Here is a 24,528-nt window from a genome sequence, read left to right as displayed (position 1 = left end):
TCTAGATGCATTCTGTTATTTTCTATTCTTTTGTATCTGTGCACAATTATTGGATCTGCACATGTACATTCCTAAATATAAAAAGCATAGTCCACCAGCCTGAGATATTTAGGTCTGGCAGAACATTCTGGGCTGTTGTTTGAGCCACAGCAGTGGATTTTCTGGTTTTCAAAGTCACACAAGACCTCACGTCAACATTAATTAGGTTTTTAGCCACATCTGCTATTATCTTTTGTTTTACCACTAATGATGTGCTTGGCATGATATGTATTCTAATATAAGCATCATTTTGGCTTTAACATAGTGATATAACTGAGGTAATGGCCTAGAGAAGCAAGGACAGTACCTCTGCTGTCCTCCTGGAAAAGCACATGGCTTGCCCTCTAAACAATGCCTCAGACCTCGCATAATTACCCTACACACAGAAGCTGGATCTGGCGGGTGCTTGGTACCCACACAGCTGGAAAGCAATACTCAGGTAAGGGGATGGTTTTAGTCTCTGTCTTTTCAAAGGTGAGATGCATTTATTCTATAAACACTTAGGATGTGAACCTCATCCTTATAAAGGAGCCCACAGCACACGCACAGCCACAATTGTGCAGACTGCAGCTGTTGGAAGTCCAGCATCTCTAATCCAGTTTCCTAGCCCTGGGCCATGCCCATAAAAATCGTGGAAACATAAAACTGTCACAGCCAGAGTAAAAAACAAGAATTCATACTCATGCAGCCATGTCAGTACAGCAGGCAAACAGAAAGGAGCCATGTGAATCCTCTCCTTCCAGATGTGTCACATTCTTCCATCTGGGAAGGGTTTAATTTTATATGCCTTCCTCTTATTTGCAACATGCACTGCTGGCACTTGCATCCCATCTCCTCATGGTTCTTCTGGCTACTTCTCTCTCACAGGCCCTTCTGATGTCAAGACAGAGACACGGTACTCCATCCCTACATGCAATAGCAACCCATTGTATGCACAACACCTGCATAGCTGACCCCCAGCTATAGCCTTACCCCTTTCTGCTGCTGAAGGCTCAACTTTGGACCTAAAAGCTGACCCTGAAGATGACCTTTTGTGTTAGGGAAAAACTGTGCACCCAAACATGTCACTGAGGCGAGCAGCGATGGTGCTGGCACAATTGGCCAAGAAGGAAGACCCTGGTAATTGCAGGCCTGTCAGTCTGACTTCAGTGCCTCGTAGAATTATGAGAAGGTCATTCTGGGAGTTATTGAAAAACACTTGAGAGACAATGCAGACATTGGTCATAACCAACAGTGGTTCGTGAGGGGAGGTGCTGATCTCCTCTCTGGTCACCAGTGATAGCACACAAGGAAATGGAATGAAGCTGCATCAGGGGAAGTTCAGATTGGACATTAGAAAAAGGTCTTCCACTGAGAAGGTGTTTGGTCACTGGAACAGGCTGCCCAGGGAAGTAGACAGGGCACCAAGCCTGTCAGAGTTCAAGGAGCATCTGGATGATGATCTTAGTCATATGGTTTCATTTTAGGTAGTCCTGTGAGGAGGAGGGAGTTCAACTTGGTGATGCTGATAGGTCATTCTATGATTTTATAGCCCCAGGCTCCCTTTGCAATCAGCCAGCAATGTACAGCTGATTGATAGATCTTTTCTTTTCATCAGCAACAGCACTGACACTACCATTAGGCAGACATGGGGCACAAACACAACAGGTACCAAATACACTTCTTCCACAGATGAGGAGAAGCTGCCTCGTCTAGCAGGACCGCCAAATAAACAAAACAAGCCAGCCATAAACTCAGGGATCTCCATGTCTACACATTAATTTCAGTCAGTCAAGGTCAAGGTCCCAATCAAAGAAGTTCTGCACATTCTCTGGGGTCTTTTTATTTTTGACTCTCTAATCCAGACTTGCAGACCTATTTTTCTATTCATGACAATAATACAGAGGGAGTGATGTTTTCCCACCCTTTTCTGCAGAGATCAAAACAAGAAAACAAGAACTTTCTTCAACTGCAGCACAAGTCATATTGTTTCCCATCAGGCTGCTGACTCTCACCACCTGCCAAACACAAGCTGGTTTCCAAAGGCTGAATCCTGATCTCAAAGGCTAAATAGTGGCTGTCAGTGGGAGGACTGCTGGAAGATGGATGGAGAAATGTGTGCTTTATAGCCCCCCATGTCTCTAGCCTGGCTAGATAATATTTCCTGCCATAAGCAACCGTCATTTAGATTGTAATTTTACATGATGCATTACCACTATATACAATCAATATATCATAATCATGGAAAGAACAAATGAGAAGATGCAATGGCCATAAATGCCATGTTCTTGCTAGTACAACATTCTTCCTTTCAGACCACAATTCAATATTATTTTAATTTCCCTGAGGCATTGGGTAGCCACAGACCCCCTGGAAAAGAGCTCTACAGATTCTTAATCCCATTTTTCAATATGAACCATGACTTCTTCCTTGATACATCCATCAATCTCCTAGACCCTTCTGTCAATCTTTTTTTATTGTGCCCCACAACTTGAAATTTCATTTTGGTGATGAGAACACCTATAACCAGGAGTGATAGAGGTCTTCAGCATTGTTTTGTTGTGGGGAATGGGAAGTCTGAAGCCAGAACTGCCTGGAAACCACTATCTTTTTTAATGTAAATGAGCCCAGCCATGGTATTTGTTTCCCATTATTAATCACCACTGAATGGGCTTTCCAAGACAGATAACCTAGGAATTTTCAGTGTTTTTTCTGTCTCCTCAATTTTAACCTCCAAGTCTTATTACTCTGTCCTGACGAATCTTCACATTAAGAAAATACTCTGGCTTTTGGCCTTCAGGTTATTAATGAAACTATCCAATGAAAAGAAACAGTGTAGCAGTCTCCTCGTGACCCAAATTTAATCCTGTTGAAAATTCAATAAACTCAAAATTATACTTTCCTATTATTTTTCACATTTACAGCCAGTTGCTTTACTGCATGATCCTCCACAATCTCAGTGCTGCTTACACGAGGCAAAGATTATTATTTCAATTTGATAGCATTTTACATGGTCAATGTATAAAGGAAACTCAAAGAACATGAAGGGGAAAAGCAATGAAAAATCAAAACCTTTTCTGCAAAAGGAACCATAACACAATATAGCAGTTCACCCCAAAGATCCAATTGTGTCACATTTTTTTGCATCCTGTGCACTCCATAACCAATCTCCAAGCTATGGAAGCAACAGCAAGTGACTCTCATTTAATTAGTCCAATGAACGATTAGATATTACCTTCTCTCCTTTTTCTCCTCTGCCATAGATTCTGCCCTAGAAATGAAAGAAGAGGGGGAAAATGTACATTTGATAGAACAGATGTCAAATCCCACTGTATATATTTCATGTTTTCCTTGCAATATATCTGAGACATATCTACATATCAATGTATATATATCATCTATACATATATAGGCACAGAACTCAAAGGACAGCTACAATAGGGAAAGTAATTTTCTTTGGGCATAATTCCTTGATAATAATTCAATGACAAATTAAAAAATAAAACATACCCCAAATTCTCCTACTGCAGCCAGGAAAATATCTTATTTTCTATTCAAGGCAGTATGTGAAATTACATTTCCAAAATCAAAGATGCCAAATATCCTTATTAGAATTAATTTTACATAGGGTTAAAGATGTTCTCACCTAAAAACTCAGTCTGGCATTTACATTAATTGCAGCTGGGGAAAGCTGTATCTTGGTCATCTGAATGTAAAGGAGTTGAGAGAGATTTGCATCTTCCTTGAGTTCAGTTACCTCATACTGTCCCTGTTGAATGTGCAGCTATGCTACAACCATGTACACCCAAGTTACAGATTGTCATTATAAGGCCAACACTAAGGTAGTTATCAGCTATATTCAGGGATGAACCCACCTATTTTCCCCCTTCCAAGAAATACAGTTGCATGCCAGAAAGATCAGCTTTCCCCTGGGATAAAGGCCCAGCAGAAGGAACATATTCAACAAGGCACATTGGCATTGTGAATAAATTCTCTCTATAAATGAGAAAACATCTACTTGTTTTTCCATTTCCTTATGTAAAATGATTCTGGTATTTCTTACTTACTGACTCTCCTTTTTCTCCTCTGAGTCCAGGGAGTCCTTGGCTGCCACGTTCTCCCTTTGAAAAAAAAAAAGAAAAACAAACAGAAGGGGTTAATACCACAGAGTTAAATCAATCTTCTCTTGACAGGTATAGAAGTAATAGATTAGATTTCCTCTTACACCTCCATGTTGGCCTCATTTGTGAAGTGCATCATATTAGTGTTTGGATTTTGTGGTCAGCTTTCTGTTGCTCTGATTTTTTGGGGGGAAGCAGTTCAACAATGGTTTGAAAGTGTTCAGAAACACTTAAGGCCCCACCAGTCTCTACAGCCAAGATTTCAGTTCCTGCTATAGGGACTTGAGTGCATCTCATTGCAGTTATATTGACTTGTCCAAGTTCTCAGATTGATTTCACATTCTATTTTTCATATGAAAATACTGCTAAGAGCCTTCAAGGCAGAAAGCTTTCTCTTGTGAAGACTTCAGAAGTCCTCATTTTTCTATTAAGTCAGGAAGGACCGGAAGGGTAATTTGCCTAAGACCTAGAGGGTACACACCTAGTATTTCCTACCATAAGCAAAAACAAACTAGTAATCATTATCAATATTTTAGAGCTATAAAAACCAAACCAAAACAACAAAACCAAAAAAAATCACCCCCAATGTTTCCACTCACACTAAATTTTCATAATCAGACAACTCCTCCCTTCCCTTGCAGAAGCATGCAACACACACAGAGTCACTCTCCTTCCACTCCAGTGGAAAACAAGGCAGGGAGCACAAAAAAATACAATTGAAAACGTACAGGTTTTGATGGGTAGAGGAATGAAAATTGGAGAAGCAAACAAATAGGGAGGAAAAGAGAAAAATCAATCAAAAACCAAACAAAACTTTTTATTCATCTGCCTCCTAGGAAGGACAGGGGTGAAAGGGATAAAGAATCAAAGGAGATGCATCATTTCATTAATATTCATCAGATACAGAACTAAAATTGGTGCAAAAACCAGCAAGTGCAGAAAAAAGACCTTCAAATCCCTTTTACATACTGTTCTGCAGTCACAAAACTGGAAGAAGGACCAGCTGAGGATATACCCATTACTTTCTTAAAGCTACATGCAATGCTGCCAGTAATTCCTTTAATTCCTCAACCAGGAGCTTCCCAAGGGCAGGTAAGCAACATCATTCCTATGATATGGGCAAGAACAGATCTCACAGAGGAGTGATTTTCTCAAAACTCAGATCGATAGTGGTGCTGGAAGAGAGCAGAAACCTTCTGACCATCTGCCCAGTGCCCCAACCAGCCAGCCTGGCTGCTTGCAAACAGCATGGCATACAGTATAAGTATGGAAGGAAAGTAAAAAAGACTGGACTGTCATTAGCATCTAAAATTTATCAATAGGACCCAGCTTCAGGCATGAAGAATTCTTCTAACAACTATTTCCTGCCTCACTTTTCCTCAATAGCATCCTCTACTGTATCTCCTTTCCAAACATGTATGCTGTTTCTCCATGTATTACCTTCAGTTTTGCAGCATGGGTGATTGAAGCAGAGGTGTTAATCCCCGAGGATTTTTTCACTTTTTCTACTAACTGCAAGTGCTACTGTTTTGCCCTGAGTTTGGACACTTCAAGTAGAGAGGAACAGAAACTCATTATCTTCCCACGCTGGTTATACAGTTCAAATATTTTCACTGGTCACATAGTACTATAAGAAAAGCCTGTCCTCCTCCCCTGAAAGAAGGAATATGCTATGGGAGCTTGGAATCTCAGAGCCTGAACACCAGTCTCCCCATCTTCAACTCAGACAGACAGCAGCCACAATCACTTTACTTAACAGACTTTCAAACTGAAAAGCAGAAAGAACCACATAACCATTACTCCTTTGGATAAAGAGTGAAAAATCCACCAGCTACTACTATCAAACCCAAAAATCACCTTAAATTACAGATGGAGCCTCACACTCCTCCTGCCTTTGTCAACCTCTCTGAAGAGCCCTGTTTTGGGTCAAAGATGGGTGTTTTGTTTTGTTTTTTTAAAAAACTCTGACCTCTTTCCCTATTACCACCCCCTGAATTGCACCCCCTGAATTGCAATTCATTCCAAACCAGAGGTGTTCAGTAGTGATGATGTCTATAGTGAAAATGATGACTTTTGACTCAGAGTCCTAATGTCACTATTTCTCCACCTCTTTCTGGTATTTTATTTCCTTATTCGTTTACTCCCATCTCTCTGCTTAGTCAATCCATGTTTGGTCTTTCCTTTTGCTGTACTTGCTAGCCTGTTTTAATCAAAACTAAGAGTATAGTAGAGATCTTATGTGGCTGTTTTTTTAGCGCTTCTTGAAGCCCCAGATTTTGGATTCTAGTAACAAGCAGAAATCTTTGATATTCATTACCTTAAAAAAGCTTTATAGGCCTCCTCATTACAGAACAACAAAGCTTTAAGGCACAGATCTTGCACCTTGAAAATGAGGAGCCAAGCTGAATGTTCCTACAACGTATTATGCACACTTACAACTCCATAATGCAGAAGCCACTTGTATTTTTGTGGGGCCTTAGTCTTTCCTTACTAAAGCCCAGGTGGTAATACTGGGGACTTGCAAATAGCATTGACTTTCTCTCTCATGGCCAGCATTTTAGCCTGGGTAGTTCAGTGATGTTGCAAAGAGGGAGGAGAGTGATATTAGTTCCTGCACATAGAGCAGGGACTGTGACAAGCTGCTCCTTGGCCATAGCGATGCAAGAACTGCTGTCAGCAGTGGTATATGTTATTTAATCACAACATCATTTCAAGTCAGGAGAAAAATCTGTTATTTGCCTTATTTATCAAATGGAGAAGTCATTTGTCTCAAATCATCACATTTGTACCAAATTGTGGTGAGAGGCCTGGCTTTAAATGGCATCACCCCCAGCTCTCTGAGTGCGTGACACAGTCCTGCCTCAGCCATTATATGAGTCTCAGACCACTGCAACCAGGGAAAATCACATCTGCAGAGCTCTTCCACAACCTACTGCAGGAATGGGACAGACATTTTTGGACCTGTTACAGAAAACCTGCCAATGCTGTGCTTGGATATACACTATTTTGTATTTGACTAGTATCTCCTCCACCCCATCAGCGTGCCATAGTGCAGACATCCTCACCAGCGCATAGACCTTGACAAAGAGGTGAAAGACAATGCGATGCTGCTGCAGGGCGCTTTTATTATCATTGTCCTTCTGCAGCCTTCTCACAACAGTCATGGCTCTGCCATTCTTCAAAACAGCCCATCATTATTTAAGCTGTCACAGATTAAAATAGAAAGTTGCTATTTATACACACATGGAAGTGTGAGGAAATTTTTCCTGATTTTTCAGTCAGGCATTAATGCATCCATGTTCTTTCATGCCAGCAGAAAACATACTCCAAAACACATCTTATAATCCAAAACTTTTCCCTGCAGACAGCAGACTAAACCTTGCCAAAAAACCCCATAACATATTGCTAAGGATGTCTGGTCTTCCACGACCCAAAGATTTCTCTTTTCCCCTCCCAGTGTTTCATAATAACTAAGTAACTTTTGGTGGGATTCATTTAGTTCATTCACCGAACAGGTAGAAATTCAGTGATTGATTTTGCAGAAGTGATTCAGGTGGAAATAGTTCTGAACACAAGTTGTTCACAAACATCTTTTTAAACACACAGATGGTGAAACTGGGAACCATGAACACCAACTGTCAGCAAAGTTGTGAATCTTTGTTTTCTTCCAGTACAAGTGTTCCCTTTAAGGCAATTGTCTCACAGCTTTATTTGCAACCAAGCACAGAAGAAAAATGTGTGTATGCTGAATGTATACATGTGCATATCAAAGAAGCTTGCAGAATAATAGAGAGGTTGGACTGTGAAACTTGGAGCAGAGATCACAACCGATCTCCTGCCCTGTTATCTAGGAAGAAGAGTGCTAAGAGAAGTGGCCTATACTTAACATCAGCTCATGACTCAGTCTTGCTAAGGATAACAGATTGTGGCTAATCCTTTACTCTAGTCTCACAAAATTTGTAGAGTGCGGCTGGGAGGCTGCTACCTAACCTATGGAAATCCAGTACTGCTGTGCAAGACATAGCACAGGAGCGAGCAGCCCATGGCTTTCCAGGGGACTTGTCATGAAAGCTGTGAATGACCTAGTGAATAACATTAACTTCTAAAAATGCCAGTTTAGAAGCTACAGGAAAAGATTTTGCAACACACTTACTCTAACATAAAGCAGCAACAGAGAAGTTCAAATGCAAGCCTGGAGCAAAGACACAAGATGGACAGAACTTCCTGTACTCCTGGGCTCATCCAAAATTATCTGAACTCAGTCATATGTCAAATTGACTTTTATTTCTCAAAATTGTTGTTTATTGAAAAAGAAATGAACTAGCATATATTACTGACCTTTTGACCCTTAGGACCTTCGAGGCCAATTGGACCTCTCTCCCCCTGGGACAGAAAAAAAAAGATGATTAGTCAAACTGATCTTCTCATTATATAACAGAGCAAGGAGCCCAGCCCCACAGCAACTGAGGACAACAAAAATGTTTTCAGGTTCTAGTGGAAAACAGACTAAAAATGACATGCCCTCAAGAGCAATGACAGTGAAGCTGGCTTCTCAGAGGTCCCAGTCAGAGCCAACATAAGCAAGAATGCTGCTTTTAAAAGCTATGAGATATATTTCAATGTAGCTATATTTACTTCCAGAATCTCTTCCTTTTTATTTGAAGGATGTAAGGATGCATTTAAGTGGGCTGGATAAGAATAACCACTTTGTTTTCAAGGTTGGTACCAGGACTACCAGCATCATCAAAATCACTGAATTAAGTAAAGAGAAAATACCTGGGCAGACTGCAGTTACATCTGCAGAATTCCTTCTGTGACTAACACATGCCTGGCTCTTTCTATGAAGTGGTTTCCACAACTAGAACTTTAAATGTTTCACAAGAAAATACAGCCTTTCTTACAACTCATTTGCACGGTGTCATATCAGTATTTCCAGCCCTATCCACCATGCCCCAAATGAAACACACTCATCACAACACTCACCTTTTGTCCAGCAGAACAGGAGCAGTTGAAAGTCTTGAGGTGGGCAACTTGCTCGTTGCCAACAGTGGGCCTCACTTCCAGGGGAGGTGCTTCTGTCAGGACTGTGACCTGGCACTACACCCAAACACACAAGATACTAGAAAGCTTCATCTTTTACCCACTTTAAAGAAACTGTGTAGACACCATTGGATAATGCACAGCTAAATGAGTCATAGGGAGCAACAAAATCCCACAAAAGCCATTTATTCAGGCAATGGGGAAAAATGTGGCAAAATGAACCATGAATCTCTTTAACCACAACTGAGGGGAGAAGAGTCAAAGGAGGGTGGAAGTTTCTAATGAGAGCTGGGCACGGGAAACTAAGCAGCAACTGGCACTGTTTTAGCTCTGCCCAAATAAAACCAGTGGGAAACATGTTGAATATTTCATGCTGAATTTCTGTTGTTCCATCATCACTTCAGGGTTTTGTTTCCCCTGACAGTTTGTCAAGGAAAGAGCAACTTGGAAACTTCAAATTTCTCATGCTCATCCCTCCGCAGTGGCCCTCTTCTGGCACTGCTACATTTCCAATTATATAACGTGTGATAATCCCACACTGTCATATATTCCCTGATTTATGTAATAGTTTTCAATGAAAAGTGTTTATATGAAAATGAATAAATGAAAAGAGGAAACTTACCGGTCCAGAGGGAATGTCACAGCAGGTCTCCAGTTCAGCATGCCGAGAATCACAATAAATAACCATCCGCTGAAGATCAAACTGGAAGACAAAGTGAGGCAATAGTCTCAGAGACAGTAAATTATTAAAGATCGCACGTCCTTTTGCTTGGATACGAACAGTGCAGACTAATAGAAACAAAAGCCAGGTGGGGATAAATTCACAGTGATCCCGTGGATCCTGTAGTCAATATATCTCTCTCTCTGTGTATCAATAATGGACTGATATCTCAGTGTGCTTCAAGACTGCAAGAGCTAATGAGACCAGGAATATGCCTATTAAAATCCTGGTGCAGCTTTTCATACAAACAAGGAGGCATGCTAATCCCCATGTCCTGGCCAAGTTTCTATCTGAGAAGACATATTCTGACCACCTCCATGCTCCCTAGCATTTCGTTAGACATCAATTTGGTTTTTCTCCTGTTGTGCCTTGCATCTTCTGACCATTTACCCCTGCATGAGAAATGCTTATTAGTACATTTAATATGGACATTCCATCCATTTTGCACAGCCAAGAAAGATTACACAGGTCTCAAAACAGCAAGCATGCATAACTTAGACCGTGTTAACACTGCTACTGGACAATCAGGTTTAACCTGAAGGTTTAACTGGAGCAAGAGTGATTTAATATCAGGCATATTTTCTGAGGAAATGAGAATATTCCATAACTCGCCTGAGTTAAAAAGCTTTCTTTTTTCCCTATCTCCTCCTATCACACGTGGAAACATTCATAATCAGACAGCAAAAGACCTTTATGTGTGTAGTTCAGTACCCGGTCTGATGGTATTTGTGGATGATTTTGTCTCTGATTTTAACTATAGAACAATCTGGAACTAAAAAGCTGAAAGTAATTTCTTGGTTTTAATCCCTAGTACAGAGATACTGACAGTCTCACATGCAATGACAGCAAATCTTGTACAAGATGAGATGACAATCTGTCTTAGCTACGTAATGGACGTAACATTTCAGTGGTGCTGCTTCAGGAAAAGTGTCAATTACAGCATACCCCCCCCCCCCAAAAAAAAACCCCAACATTCACATGCTGCAAAGCACAGTGCTGAATCTTATCCCAGCTCTAATCAGCACACGCAGTACTTACGTCAATGGGGATGCTGTCATACAAGCGTTTGCCAATCACAGTCTTTCCTTGAATGTCAATATTTTCCCTGTCTTCAATAGGCAGCATCTGCACCAGTCTGCAGTCTATGTACAGCGAGACAGCCTTTGACTGAATGCTGAGGGCGATTTTGTGCCAGTTGCGGTCAAAAAGATCACTGACTCGGGCATTTCGGAAAACCACTCTCACAGCGTCCTTGGTGAGCCCGATGGCATTATACTCCAAAGCTTTGTTCTCTCCGTCTAGTCGGATGGAGACCTGCAAGCAGACAGAAGTGATTTTGTTAATAAAGAACAAAGCTTCCTCCTACGTCCTGCCTTCCATTGAAACTGCTACCCCAACGTCAGGAATGGTCTAGAAGCCCAAGCAAAGGGCAGAAGACAGAGCTTTGTGTGAGATATGAAGTTGGACAAGGAGCCTAAGCATGCTCCAGTAAATATGACAGGGTAGGGCACAGGCTTGTGTGCAGACTCATAGCTATCTCAAGTCTTCTATTCTTGTGACTACATTCGTTGGCATGGTTTCAGGATGGGCCATATTGATGCCTCCTAGGGAATGGTTGGGCATGGATGGGTAGTAGCTCCTGTCAGAGACATATACCCATAGGCAGATAGACAAAGCTGAGGCTGTTTTGGATCCTTCTATCCTGTACACTCCCCTACTACAGCCTAAAAAGCTCTGCGCTCTTTAGTACCCATCATATGTCCTCAACCATTGCATGGGGCATGGAAAACTCCCCTATTGCCTGGTATGTCACTAGCCTGCTGAGCTATAGCACTGCCCACACAGACACTTCGAACAGAAAAGTGAAACACGCCACTGATTATGCCTTAGGCGTAGAGGACACCTAGGGCCATGTATTACACAGTGTGGACACAGCCAGGCCACGCCACTTAAAGTCAGAACTGAAGACTGGTTCCCAGCCTAATATGCTTAATTAGAAATAAAAAAGATGATGCCTAGGGATATGTGAAAGTTAGAAGGGTTTAAGGACAGATGGCCCCAAGCGTCTTCCTTTCTGGCTAAAATAATGAAGTGTAACACACAAGAAATGAGATCCTAAGTGACCATTTTAAGCAAAGCATTTTCCAGTGAGTGGAAAAAAAAATCCATTTTAATTCTGTATTAAATCACGTCACTCCACTTAATCACTGCAGAATCAAAAACCCACTGCTCCCTCTCTCCATCCATCTCCCTCTACATCTCCCTGCCTTTCCCCCACCACAGCACATTCCTAACAGCATCTTGCTCTCTTGTTACACACACACACACATACACACACGATGTTGCAAGCTATGGAGCAGGGAAAAATAGGCTTTGGAAGACTTTATACTTTTATTTCATTTACAAATTGATTTTTATTTTTACCAAAGTCAGGAAGTTACCAGCAAGCAGCAGGGAATGGAGCAGAGCAGAGAGCCAGGGGAACAAACACCATGCCTTCAAGCTGCAGAGCTGGAGGGAGTTTGGCCACATCAGCAACAAGTTGTCTGATGTAAGCAGCCTTGCTTTTGAAAGTCTGATGTAGGCTGACTCCAGATCTGACCCAACATCTCCATGCAGCTGAGCACCGTGCTGGCTGGAGACGCCAGCTCAGAGCAGTGTTAACTCAGGAGTGTCTGCAGCCTGTAAGCTGTGCAGGTCTGCTATGTCGTGACCAAACTACTACCCACTTTACATGAAACAAGGCTCGTGAGGCTCTAAAGCTCTTCTGGCACCAAAATTTGAGACATTTTTGAAAATATTTCTGAGAACCTTGCTTGCTTTTTTCTCTCAACGCCTAAGTAGTTGAAGTTTTCAACTGTCTCCAAGAAATGCTGTGATATACACATTCTCACTCTTGCAGGAGTTAGGGAGGTATGTCTACTAGTAAATCATGTGCAGCAAAAGTAAGTGCAGCTGATAATAATTTTCAGATGAATCCTCTACCATTGTTTGAAACTTAGCTAAGTCCTCAGGCTGCACCTGGCCTTCACTGTGAGTTCCCTAAATCCTTTCAAATACTGGTCCCACAGCAGTAATACTGCATTACATGGCTACACAAGTTCATGCCGACAGCCCAGGTAAGGGTAATGTCATCAACACCACGCTTGTACTAAGCAGAAAAACATACAGCCCATTCAAACCACTTTCCCCTCAAGCACACTCAAAGCCCGAAACTATAGCATGCTGCTAAGAATATTCTAAGAAACAGTCAGCCCTTTATTACATTCTCATGATACTTTCCTCCTGAGAACCGGAGGGACCCGGGGTTATGGAGTAGTCATAGGTGTTACATTTGCATCCTAATTAGGGAACTCTTCATGCCTTTGCATGACAGTCTGTGCAAACACTTGCCATGGCTTACTGTGCTGGGGTATATTTGTGTGCCTATCTTTTTCCAAACAGGCCAAATATTTTCCTTAAAATAGGAGAACTACCTGAACAAAACAACCAGAAATCGAAAAGTGGTTTCAAGACCAAGTACAGTATATTTTTCTCCCCCTTTCCACCTAATACATCTATCTGCATGCTAACAGCTATGCAAATCTTCCTCCAGGGTGTGACATACAGACAAAGGATTTTCAGCAAAATGAACCGAAAGACGTTTCAGTAAAAAGGGATTTTTACTGGTCCACAAGGAAAAAGGAGCAGGAGGTTAAGGCAAGAAAGTTGATTCATTCAACAAAAGAGAAACAAGGCTGTTCTTGCTGGCTGCAAAGGGCCCCGTACCTGTGGTATGCCGTACTTGTCAATAATCTGCCAAATGTACCAGTCTTCTTTCCTGGAAGCCTTCCGGAATTTGAAGGTAGTTACAAAGGCATATTCATCAGGCAGACCTTGTGGAAATACATCCCTGGCATGAGGAGTGAAAAACAGAGCAATGTATCAGGCTTGGCAGTGAAGAACAGGACTTCTATAACTCACAGAATCAACTCCCTGCATGTCCCAGCAACACTTCCCAAAAGTATAGAATAGTTCCTACAAAATCTGCTGTATTTGGCAGCCTGCAGAGAGATGAACATGAGCTTGTGCCCTCCAGGTGCTGCTGTCCTTGAGGAGTCCTTTTTGGAACAATGGTGATGCTCTCAAATCAAATAAGAAACAGTAAATTCTGCAGTCTAGTATCCATCATGTCAGAACAGCTTTCACCTGATGCTTCAGTCCATGCAATCTGTAAATCACTCTGTTGTTCTCTAGATGCACAGGAGATCTGTGACACCTAGCAGTGGGAAGGCACACCTGAAACTCTCTATAAATGCAAATAGAGCAATAAATATTGTAATATTTGCCCCAAAACAGGCAGTATGCCTCATGCCTTCCCAAGAAGGTGTTCTTTGGCTGATGGCTGGGGAGAACAGGGTAACCTCAAATCAAATGTTACAAACACATTAGGCAGAAATTTATTTGGTGTGATACCATCATATATGCATAAGTCTGAGGTAATGAAAAACAGCACTATTTGATTCAGCCCTAGCATAAGACTCATAACATGAGTATATAGGGCTGGACAGAAGCGATAATGAACCCATTATTACTATTATTATTTTTTTGTCACTGGTCATTACTGGATGCCTAAGAATGAGAATGAATAGAACAAACATATCCTTCCCTACCTCCAACTCTTTGGGATTGAGGGGTCAAATTCAGAGACAACTACGTCTACATTAATAACTCATTACGGATTTATCCTGTATGGACTTCTTCAGTCTCCCCTTGAACTCAGGTAAACTTATTACATCCACAAAACCCTTTGGCAAGGAGTTGCACAGTTCTGCTACCCACTGTATAATGAGCCTCCTCTTGTTTGTTTAGGACCTAGCTCAGTTCTTACAAGGGACAACACAATGAACCTATTCTTTTTCTATTTTTATGCCATTCATGATTTTGCAAACTTTGTTTATAATGCCATCTCTTTTTCCAGCTGAAGAGTCCCAGCTAACTTCATTGTTCTTCATGCCCAAGCCAGCCTGTTCCTCTGATCGTTCCTAAATAGGCCCTTCCGAAATATCATGTCTTTGCTTCCGGACATCTGAGCAGTCAGGCAGAAGCACCCATTAGAAAACAAAACATAACGGCAGCAATTAATGAAGAGCAAAGCAATGAAGACACATTCTCTGGAGGAATATTTTACATAGTCCATCACTATGCAGAAACTGGCACACTCAAAACCTCACAAAGACACTAGGGGCTCTCAATAGTGTTTGAAGCAAAAATCCTGAAAATTTCCAAAATACTTTGTTTTTTGCAATTACAGCAAAGGTTTTTAACCACTCTTTCCTACTGTCAAACCATTCAGTCATCTTTTAATCTGTGCTTTGAATTTCCTATCTTTTTAGCCAAGATAAAAATTCAGAACACCGCGGCTTCATCCAGCACTGTGAGTTTTGCTATATAAAATGCCCACGTAGGCTGTGCACCCTTATGAGCTTGTCTTCCTGCTTGGGGATACAGGCACTCTCTGAAGTCTTCCAATACAAGAAAAAAATGAAGCAATCTCCCACTATGTCCTTTACAAAATCATTCCAGACAAGGCTGTCTCACTTCTTAGTACTACCTATTCACAAACTAGCCCTCCCTGGGTCACAGATCCACCTCACCCCAGCACCCATCTCTCCCATGGCACACAAAACAGCCAGACAAAACAAGAATTGTGTTGGTTGTCACTCTCATGGCAGAGCTGCCATGGAGAATAGAACTGGCATCACTGGGGCACTGAAAGCCACCAGGAAGGTCTACAGGATGTTTGGCAAGAGATAGTCGGGTTAGTCACATCAGCCCTCCCAAAAGGGCACCCTGCCAAGTCCCTTTCACTGTTGATGTGCCTTAGTGCAAATTTCCTGTTCATAGCTTTGTATACTCTTTGTGTCCAAGTTTGTCAGAGAAGATGCTCTTAACATCCACCCCTTCAAGAAACTTCAGCAAGGTGGCCATTTTGATAGTTGATCAGGTGTTGCTTATCACTCCATCCTCTTGAACAAAGCCATGGGTGTTTTTCCATGGGAGTGCTGCCAGTAGGGGCACTTCCCTGTGGCTCAGCTCCTCAAGCTCTGTCAGTCCAGCACACATCAAGTGCATTTATCTTCACTCATTCATCACCACCTACCTGCACCATCAAAACTGGGTTTAACAAGTTCCCCCTCTGTCCTGCCCCTTACGATTCTGATTTCCATTTTGGGCACACACAGTGTGCAATACAGGGCATTGAACTACTCTCCTAGCTACAGCCGTCCACCAACTCCAGCTTCCTGAGTGAAAAGCAAACAGATAAACAGTTCCTTGGTTAATCTAGTGGTGGCACTAGGTAATGGAGCTAGAGGTTTGGGGGACTTTTACTCTTCTCCCAATCCACAGCATGTTTGCTATCATCACATCAATAGCAGCAGGATACATACTTTCAATGCTGCCTTTTCCTAAGAGTTTTTGGACTCTGCATATGCAGATGTGTTTCATTCCAAATATGACTGAAAAGCACTGACTGTGACTGTGGTATCGCTGCTTTGTGGAGCAGGAAGGTATAGGAATATGTGGTTGAAATTAATCCCTCTCAACATCACATTGAGTCTAGGGCCTGACAATCTACAACCAAATTTGGAAGAGCCAACTGCTGGGTCCCGTGCTAAGACAGTCTTTCTGGATACCTCTGAGCTGGGAACAGGAATACCACCATGTGTGCTTAAATTCAAAAAGGCTTTTCAGATGCTCAGTGCCCACTGAAATAACTGGGAGTTAGGTACCTAATTATCCTTGCAAGTCTGGCCACACCTCATCACACAGAGGCTGACAAATGGCCCATCAGGTAGATTTAAACTGATAGAAAGCTATAATGACCTATTAGCTGTCACCCTCAACTGATTTTTAGAGGTGTTAAAGAACTGGCTGCAAGTTCCTGACAGTCAAAGGCTTCATGCCAAAAGCAAATCTAAAGACAATCTCGTTGCTCTGAAGATATGATAAAAGCTGTTTCTGAAGTCCTTGGTCCCTACATCTTTTAGAGAGATGCATTAATGCATAAATAACAAAAACTCTGTTTATGAGTTTTCATGTATTTCTTCACTATAAAGTGATCTCCATTCAAAAGCTCATCTTTACTTAGGAATCCAAGGGCAGGAATTGCTGTCCACAGAAATGTTTTATTTCCTTCTTTTATCCAAGGCTGAATTGAACTGATGATCCATATTATGGAGCTTTGCTGGATGCTTGGTACCTACAGGGAGCACTTTACCAGTTCCTTGGTCTATAATTCTGACAACAGGATGGATTGTAGAAGAGCCCATTATAAAACTCCAAGACAAGAGAATCCCCTGGTGCTGCAGGTTAGTCTAAGAGTCAATTAACCCAACTCCAAGGTCAGGTGAATCACAACTTTTACAAAGAAAAAAAATATAATAACTAGGCAGAAGATTTTGTAAGCCATTGCCTGTTTTCATGGCATAACTTGCTCCTTCCATGCTTCTGTTTAACATAAGAACTTACATCTGTGACATTCAACATGGAATCCTACCTCTATAATAACACAATGGAGAAAGAACATCAGTTCTCATTTCAGACACTGAATGTAACAAGCTGCATTTGGTAAGGAAGAGCATAATTAAAGTATTTGGAAAATATGACCACTGCTGCAACAGCTAAAAACTGTTAATACTCATTGTAACTCCCTGGTTATTAGTGCTTTTCATGTCTGAAACAAGGCTGGAGAAAGACAGTTCATGTCCATATGCATCACATCACCAGGGCTCTTAGAATGACAGAAAAAAAGGGAAAAAAAAAAGGAAAAAGGAAAAGAAAGAGCTGTCAAAAGATTGTTACAACACAGAATCAACCCGACCCATACATCCTTGGCAGACATTTCATTGGCCTCTATTTCAGAAACCTCAATGATGGAATAGATACAACCTCCCTAGGAAATTTCTTCTTGTGTTTCACTGCATCTACTTTATTACCAAGAAAAACAGAGTAGAGACAATGAGAAAAAAACCCCAAATTTTAAAAACACCTCCCCCACCTTTCTTCCTTGGTTTAACTTTATTCCTGATTTCTCTACTTGCTCCCTGCTGAATGGCATGGCAGTTCTTCAGGAACTGTCCCAGCATGGGTCTCTTCCTCTGCTGTAAGTTCTTCAGGCACAGACTGCTCCAGCATGGGTCTCACATGAGGTCACAAGGCCTGTCAGCAAAGCTGCTCTAATGTGGGCTCCTCTCTCCATGGGTCACAGGTCTGGCCAGGAACTTGCTCCACAATGGGATTTCGATAGGGTCACAGCATCCTTCAGATGTGTCCACTTGCTCCAGCTTAATGTCCTCCATGGGTTGCAAGTGAAATCTCTACCCCAGTGCCTAGAGCACCTCCTCCTGCTCCTTCTTCACTGACCTTGTTGCCTGCAGAGTTATTTCACATCTTCTCACTCATCTCTCTGGCTGCAAAAGCCATTGCTTTTATTATTTTTTTTCCCATCTTAAATTTGCTATCACAGAGGCACTACCCCCTGATTTGCCTTGGCCATCGGCAGGTCTGTCTTGAAAATGGCTGGTACTGGCTCTGTCAGACCAAAGGGAAGCTTCTAGCGGCTTCTTGCAGAAGCCACCCCTGTGGCCCCCTCCACTTCCAAAACCTTGCCATGAAAACTCAAAACAATTAGTAAAGAAGAAACCTATGAAGAACTCATCTGTTAAGCCTCTAATAAACTTTCTCCTACTAACTTGGTGCATGTTTCTCTTAGATAACAAGCACTCCAGAACATGAGAGATCATGAGATCCAATAGGAGCCACAGCAAGATCCTTCAGCTGGGAATGCTACTCTCACCATTTCCTTATAGAAAGGGGCTGTGTCTGTCATCTCTGACTTCAGCATAGTATCTTAGCCTTTCTTCAGTTCTAACACCATGAGAAATTTTGGGACAGATGACAGACCAGGCCTAAGAGCTGTCTCTGTTATGGGGGAGGATTGGGAAAAGGGAAAGACAGAGTTGGTAGAGTGGGAGAGGGTGAGTATTGAATCTCAAATCCTGAATCTTTGAGGGTAGAAGGAACCTCTTGAGCTCATCTAGTCTAAAAAAGTTTTTCCTTGTGTTCATATTGAATTTCGTGTTTTAAATTTGTTTCTACTGCTTTTGTCCTGTCATTGGGCATTTATACACATGGGCAAGACCCCCCATTAAGCCTTCTCTTGTCCAAGCTGAAGAAGAATCTTAGTTGTATCTGCCTTTCTTCATATGAAATGTATGCTTGAGAAGTAAGACACAAGGAAGCATTCAACAGTTTTCATGTTTAGTGTAGGATGTCATGGCAGATTAGAGTAGAGTAATCTCTGTGTTGAGCAGAATAAAAGATGAGACCAGGGCAAGACCTCATGGAGAAACCCAAGAGAGGTAACTGAACTCATCAAGGCATACATACCCCAGAAAACCTCCAAGACTCAGAAACAGGGGAGATAACACTGTACCAATACAAAGAGCAAACAGATCATGACTAGAAGCTAGATCAAGCATCAGAAAGTTCTGTGAGGTGACAGCTGGGATGAGGACTAAGCCAGGCTGGAAACAGATCAGGCAAGAGGAAATTGAGGGATGCACATGGCAGAAAGAAGGCTCTGGGGTGTCAGTACTAGGAGAAATAGATAGACAATCAAACAGGATAGTAAGACAAAAGCTTGGTGTTAGCCAGGACAACAGCAATGAGAAACAAGCCTGAGTTCCCAAAACGTGTGAAATCTGGGGCACAGCTTTGGCCACATGACAGTCTTGGGAGCCTTAAGCAAACAGTAGGATGGCCCATTACCTGAGGAGCAGGGAGAAGCACCTGCCAGATTTAGGGACTATCTCTTAGCCATCTAAAGAGACCTGTAGGTCCCACAGTGACCAGTACATTGATTGCTGCCACATTCCTGGTTCTTGTGCTTGCTTGTTCACAGAGCCATCACAGAATGCCTCATCAGAAACAGGAAGAAAGTTCACAGATGTAAGCTTCACATCAGGAGATGAATAGGCACATTTCTGAGGCAGCTAAGCTGGCACTTTGTAAAAGTACTAGTGCTTAAATAAAAGGATACAAATCCTTTAAGCAAATAATAAAGAGAATTACATATATTACTCAGTTAATGATTTTATATCTAATTATGAGATGTTGCTATGAGTTGCTAAATGTTGCTTGAGGTTATCTGCAAGACAGGACAGATGTTTTTGTTTTGTTTATTATTGCAGTTACCAGTTTTGTGCAGCTTTACAAGAATGCATTTTCTGTCAGCAATTACGCTATATGCACCATCTCAGAATCCTGACATCCAAAGGCTAAAATGAACCAAATGGTTCTTTACCAAACCAAGGGAGTATGGAAGTTAAAATACAAAAAGCTGAAAATACAAAAGTTCTTTAATTCCATGTTTCAGTTAATCATTCAAAAGGAAGCTTAGTCATTTCAATTTACTAATTAAGGACATTTTATTTCTAATTGTCCTGGGCATTAAAATGTTCTGCTTATTTTAAAAACAACAACAAATAAATGGGTGCAATCTGAGCAGAAAGAAAGTCATCATAGCTGGTTGGTCTGGCTTCAGTCCCTCAGTCTTTCTGGAAAAACGATGACAGACATAACGACACAAAGTACTTCAACCCTTAATTTGAAAAAGAGAACGCAAATGGATAACTCTCTGTAATCTCTGCTGACTTGTTCCAGTGGTTAATGATGTTCATTGTTAAAAGCATGCCCTTTTTCCATGCTGTTTTTTGGTGTTACTAACAAGTAGTCACTGACTTAGCACAAAAGAATCATAAAATCATAGAATCATAGAATATCCTGAGTTGGAAAGGACCCATAATGGTCCAGCTCCTGACTCCTCACAAGACCAGCCAAGTCAGAGCATGGGAGTGAGAGCATCGTCCAGATGCTTCTTGAACTCAGCCCAGCTCGGTGCTGTGACCACATCTCTGGGGAGCCTGTGCCAGTGCCTGACCACCCTCTCAGTGAAGAACCTTTTCCTAATATCCATTCTAAACTTCCCCTGTCTCAGCTTCATGCCATTCCCTCACGTTCTTTTTGGCTGGCTGCCAAAGTGAAGAAATCAGTGCCTTTACTAAATTTAAATTCCCCAGGGGTTCTTACAGAAAGCGTTCACCTCTGTTGCTAACCACTTCTTAATTTTAACTGACTACACTGCACTTCTTGAATTTCTCACTGTTAGACTTCTCTCCCAGTTATTTAAACTTTCATTTACTCCATTCCTATCTAGTGAATTATGGAAACAAAGACTAAACATAGCACCAGCAGTGGTGATTGAGTTGCCCAATACATCAGCTCATACATGACAATTTCTCTTATACACCCAAGGACTGCACTGGCCCTGTTCAACACAGCATCACCCAGAGCTCAGATTCAATAGACCACTATTCCCAGAATTTCTTAAGTGCAAACTGGACTTTTACACTTCAAGGTCTCCTTTCTATGCAGTCTTGGTGGTAATGCTTTTCAGTGATAAAGCCCACTACCACTAGCTGTTGCAGCAAGCAGAGATTCTACCCAGATACCACTGTAAAACAAATAAAATGAATTTATTGTCCTCCCCACACACATCAGTTATGTATACACTGCTTATCAAGACCATGGTGTCTTTAGTTGGATGGCCTTCTGCTAGATCATGAATTTAGCTACCCTGAGACTTGACATCATTTATGGACTTCAGAACAAATAGTTTTCCTCTCAGTGTATCATATTTGTAGGATTGTTTTGGAAGGTCTTTTTTTCGAAGATTGTTTATATGGAGAAAAAGGGGGGAGGGAAGAAGGACAAATAAATCCAGGTTGGCTCCAAGATGAAAAAAAATGTTGTGAAATCAAGCAAATGTAAGTCACAGGACAATCTCAGAAATGCAGTGAGCTGAGTGAAAGAGCTAAAAAGGAATAAAAAATAACAGCCCTCATCTGTAAGACAGAAAAGAATTACTATTGATTTTTTAAGCTGAAGTTCAAACCAGCACTGAGAAATTTACTGAAAAATGTTAATGATGACAATTCAATCTGTGATTCCTCCATGAAATTATGCACTCCCTCTTTTCAAGGCTGATGCTAGCAGGACTCAAATGACAACCCAAAGAGAAAGCATTCTGATAGACTATGAGACAACTGGCAGCATCAGGTCATAAAAAGCTGCAAGGACTGAATCCATGTTGACACAGGACTAAAAATTACTCATTTTTTTTAGGAGGCCAAAATTTGTATTAGTTCACTGATAGCAACATCTACTAGGAACTGGTCTCTTGTGATCAGCAAATATATAACTCAATGGTTGTGCTAGCAAATATTTCTTTTAGAAGCTATTTACTAAGCCTTAAAGTTCTTTAGTGAATTTCTTGATACTGCTCCTCACAACCATTGAGATACACCAAAACCAGGCTGGAGCCTGTAGTTGGTGTGGAAGCTCATGATCATGTCATATAAATTCTGTGCCAGCAGAACTGAAAGAGCTGATCTGTAGTACTGAAAGTAGCAATACATGTGTAGGTACTGGATAACTTCTACAAGATTTACCAACAGGAAGCAATAATGTAAAACAGAGGCTCAGATGAAAATAAAGTGAAAAAGCAGGGTACTCACTCGGTTTTCTGAACAACAGGGAAGCTTCCAAGTCGTACATAAGCACTCTGAACTCCATTTTCTTTCATTCCAAAAATCTGTTTCACACTGAATGAATCCATCAAGTCAAATCCTGTCCATAGCAGAAGTGTAAATACATTGACAATGATCAGGCAGTGGGACATGTCTTCAACTGTACTTAGGTAGTTATCAAACACAGCATTTCAGAGATTAACCGTGTTCTTGTTGGAAAAAGCCAGAACAAAATCCTGATATGGTCTAATCTGCTTAGTCCATAAAGTAAAATACAAGCATAAATTCAAACTGTAACAAGTCCTGGAGAGATTAGAATAGAGCTCTTCAGAAATCAATACTTATTGCTTGCATTGCCACAACACCCTGAAAATGCTAATTTATTAATCCCTATGTGGGAAAATGCACAGGTCTACTCTCAATTTAAACCTGCTGCCCCTTGCCCTGTCAAAGCAAAAAGTCTCCATGTTTCTTATAAGCTCCTTTTATATACTGAAAGACCACAACAAGGTCTCCCTGGAGTCTTAGTTTCCTCTGGCTGAACCACCTTAACTCTCTCAGCTTGTCTTCATAGGAGAGACGCTCCAGCCCTCTATTTTCATGGTCCTACTCTGGGTCCACTCCAATACGTCCATATTTTTACTGAGAACAGCTAGTCCTCAGTGGATGCTTGACTACATGCACTTTTCACTTTTCATGTCATTTTAATACAACTTAGTCCAATCATAAAATCATTATCATTAGCCATTAATTTGGAGTGCAGAGATTTGTGTAAAGCTTCTTACTTTGATCTGATAAGGCCTATTAGCTCAAGCCAAAACCACACATGTGGGTCTATGCAGGTCCTGGCCCCAGTGAACCCATGATTTTGTGACATGAATTCCTGTTGCTAAGCCCTGCCAAGGACAACAAGAGTACAGTTGTGTCATGCTCCTGTGTGCCTCCAGTTCCCAGAGGTGCAATACTGTGTGGATGCAACATCCTGCTTTTAGTTCCAAACTGTCTCCACAGGATTCACCTCCAAAAATCTGCTCCCAGAATCAGGCACACTGTGGAGTTAGAGGCAAAGACACTGTAAAAGCCACGTTGAGAGTGACTGAGCAGAGAGCCTGTGTTTTGCTTTTAATTGAGCTATTCCAACCTCTTCTCCCCCTCACACATGCACAGTTACACAAATTAACTCCTGTGGGTGTAATTTCAGCACACAAAACTGGTGGTGTTATACCAGCTTATTTTGATAAATTGATTTTAAACTATGGCAGTGCTTTTAACTTTGTTCAGTTAGTGATCTCCTAAAACTTTTATAGGATAGATAAACATTTTTGTATAGTGAACTTATGCCCAAGGATTCTTGGATTTCTTAATTGAACCTTTTTCTCATGAAGCTTTCACAACCCACAGGCTGAAAGCCTCTGCAAAGCTTGAAAACAGCTGCAACAGGAAAAGGCACCCACCTAATGATATTGTTCTTCACATTCAAATGAATAAAAAAGTGTAAAAAAAAATGTGTGGGCCAGTCCCAAGGTAAATCAAGATGTGACAGCAGACAGCAAATAAAACATAAAACTTCTATTATGGAGCTTTTTCTAAATAAATAGCTTTTTCTGGGGAAATATAATCTTAATTGTTTGCAAAGACAGAAATGGTTGTCTGGTGCCACGTTGAGACCTTTTCTATTACAGTAACTTTCCTGGCTGTCAACAGTTGTTCCCTCCTGTCCACTCTATTTTCAGCTATTACTGGACATTCAGGAGGGCAAATAAGGCAGTTAAGATGCTCTAGGGCCTCATGGCTCCACCTCATAATCACCGCTGCAATAACTCCAGTGATACACCCTCCTGACGTTCTGTAATCAGCCACAATTGCAGCTATAAATCACAGCAAATAGACCCTATCAGAGGATGAGAGCTCCCTTCTGGCTATCACATAAAAAACAGTATGACCTGTCCATATAAACCCTCCCATAGCTCATTCCACCACGCAGTACATACACGTA

At 41.4% G+C, this 24,528-nt stretch overlaps 1 protein-coding gene across 1 annotated transcript in view; it reads right to left on the bottom strand.

Moving 5' to 3' along the window:
* COL22A1 (collagen type XXII alpha 1 chain) overlaps window positions 1-24,528 on the bottom strand; it is a gene marked incomplete at both ends in the record, with an annotated part of 207,127 nt that overhangs the window by 125,290 nt on the left and 57,309 nt on the right. Inside the window, 8 exons of the mRNA XM_084280247.1 lie at window positions 3,254-3,289; window positions 4,086-4,139; window positions 8,478-8,522; window positions 9,123-9,236; window positions 9,802-9,882; window positions 10,939-11,214; window positions 13,669-13,792; window positions 22,521-22,632. Coding sequence (XP_084136373.1) covers window positions 3,254-3,289; window positions 4,086-4,139; window positions 8,478-8,522; window positions 9,123-9,236; window positions 9,802-9,882; window positions 10,939-11,214; window positions 13,669-13,792; window positions 22,521-22,632 — 842 coding nt within the window. The remainder of the gene's footprint in view (window positions 1-3,253; window positions 3,290-4,085; window positions 4,140-8,477; window positions 8,523-9,122; window positions 9,237-9,801; window positions 9,883-10,938; window positions 11,215-13,668; window positions 13,793-22,520; window positions 22,633-24,528) is intronic.

The sequence above is a fragment of the Gallinula chloropus genome (genome assembly GCF_964237585.1).
Source record: "Gallinula chloropus genome assembly, chromosome: 2".
Classification (NCBI taxonomy): domain Eukaryota; kingdom Metazoa; phylum Chordata; class Aves; order Gruiformes; family Rallidae; genus Gallinula; species Gallinula chloropus.
This window is presented reverse-complemented; position numbering and strand designations above follow the sequence as displayed.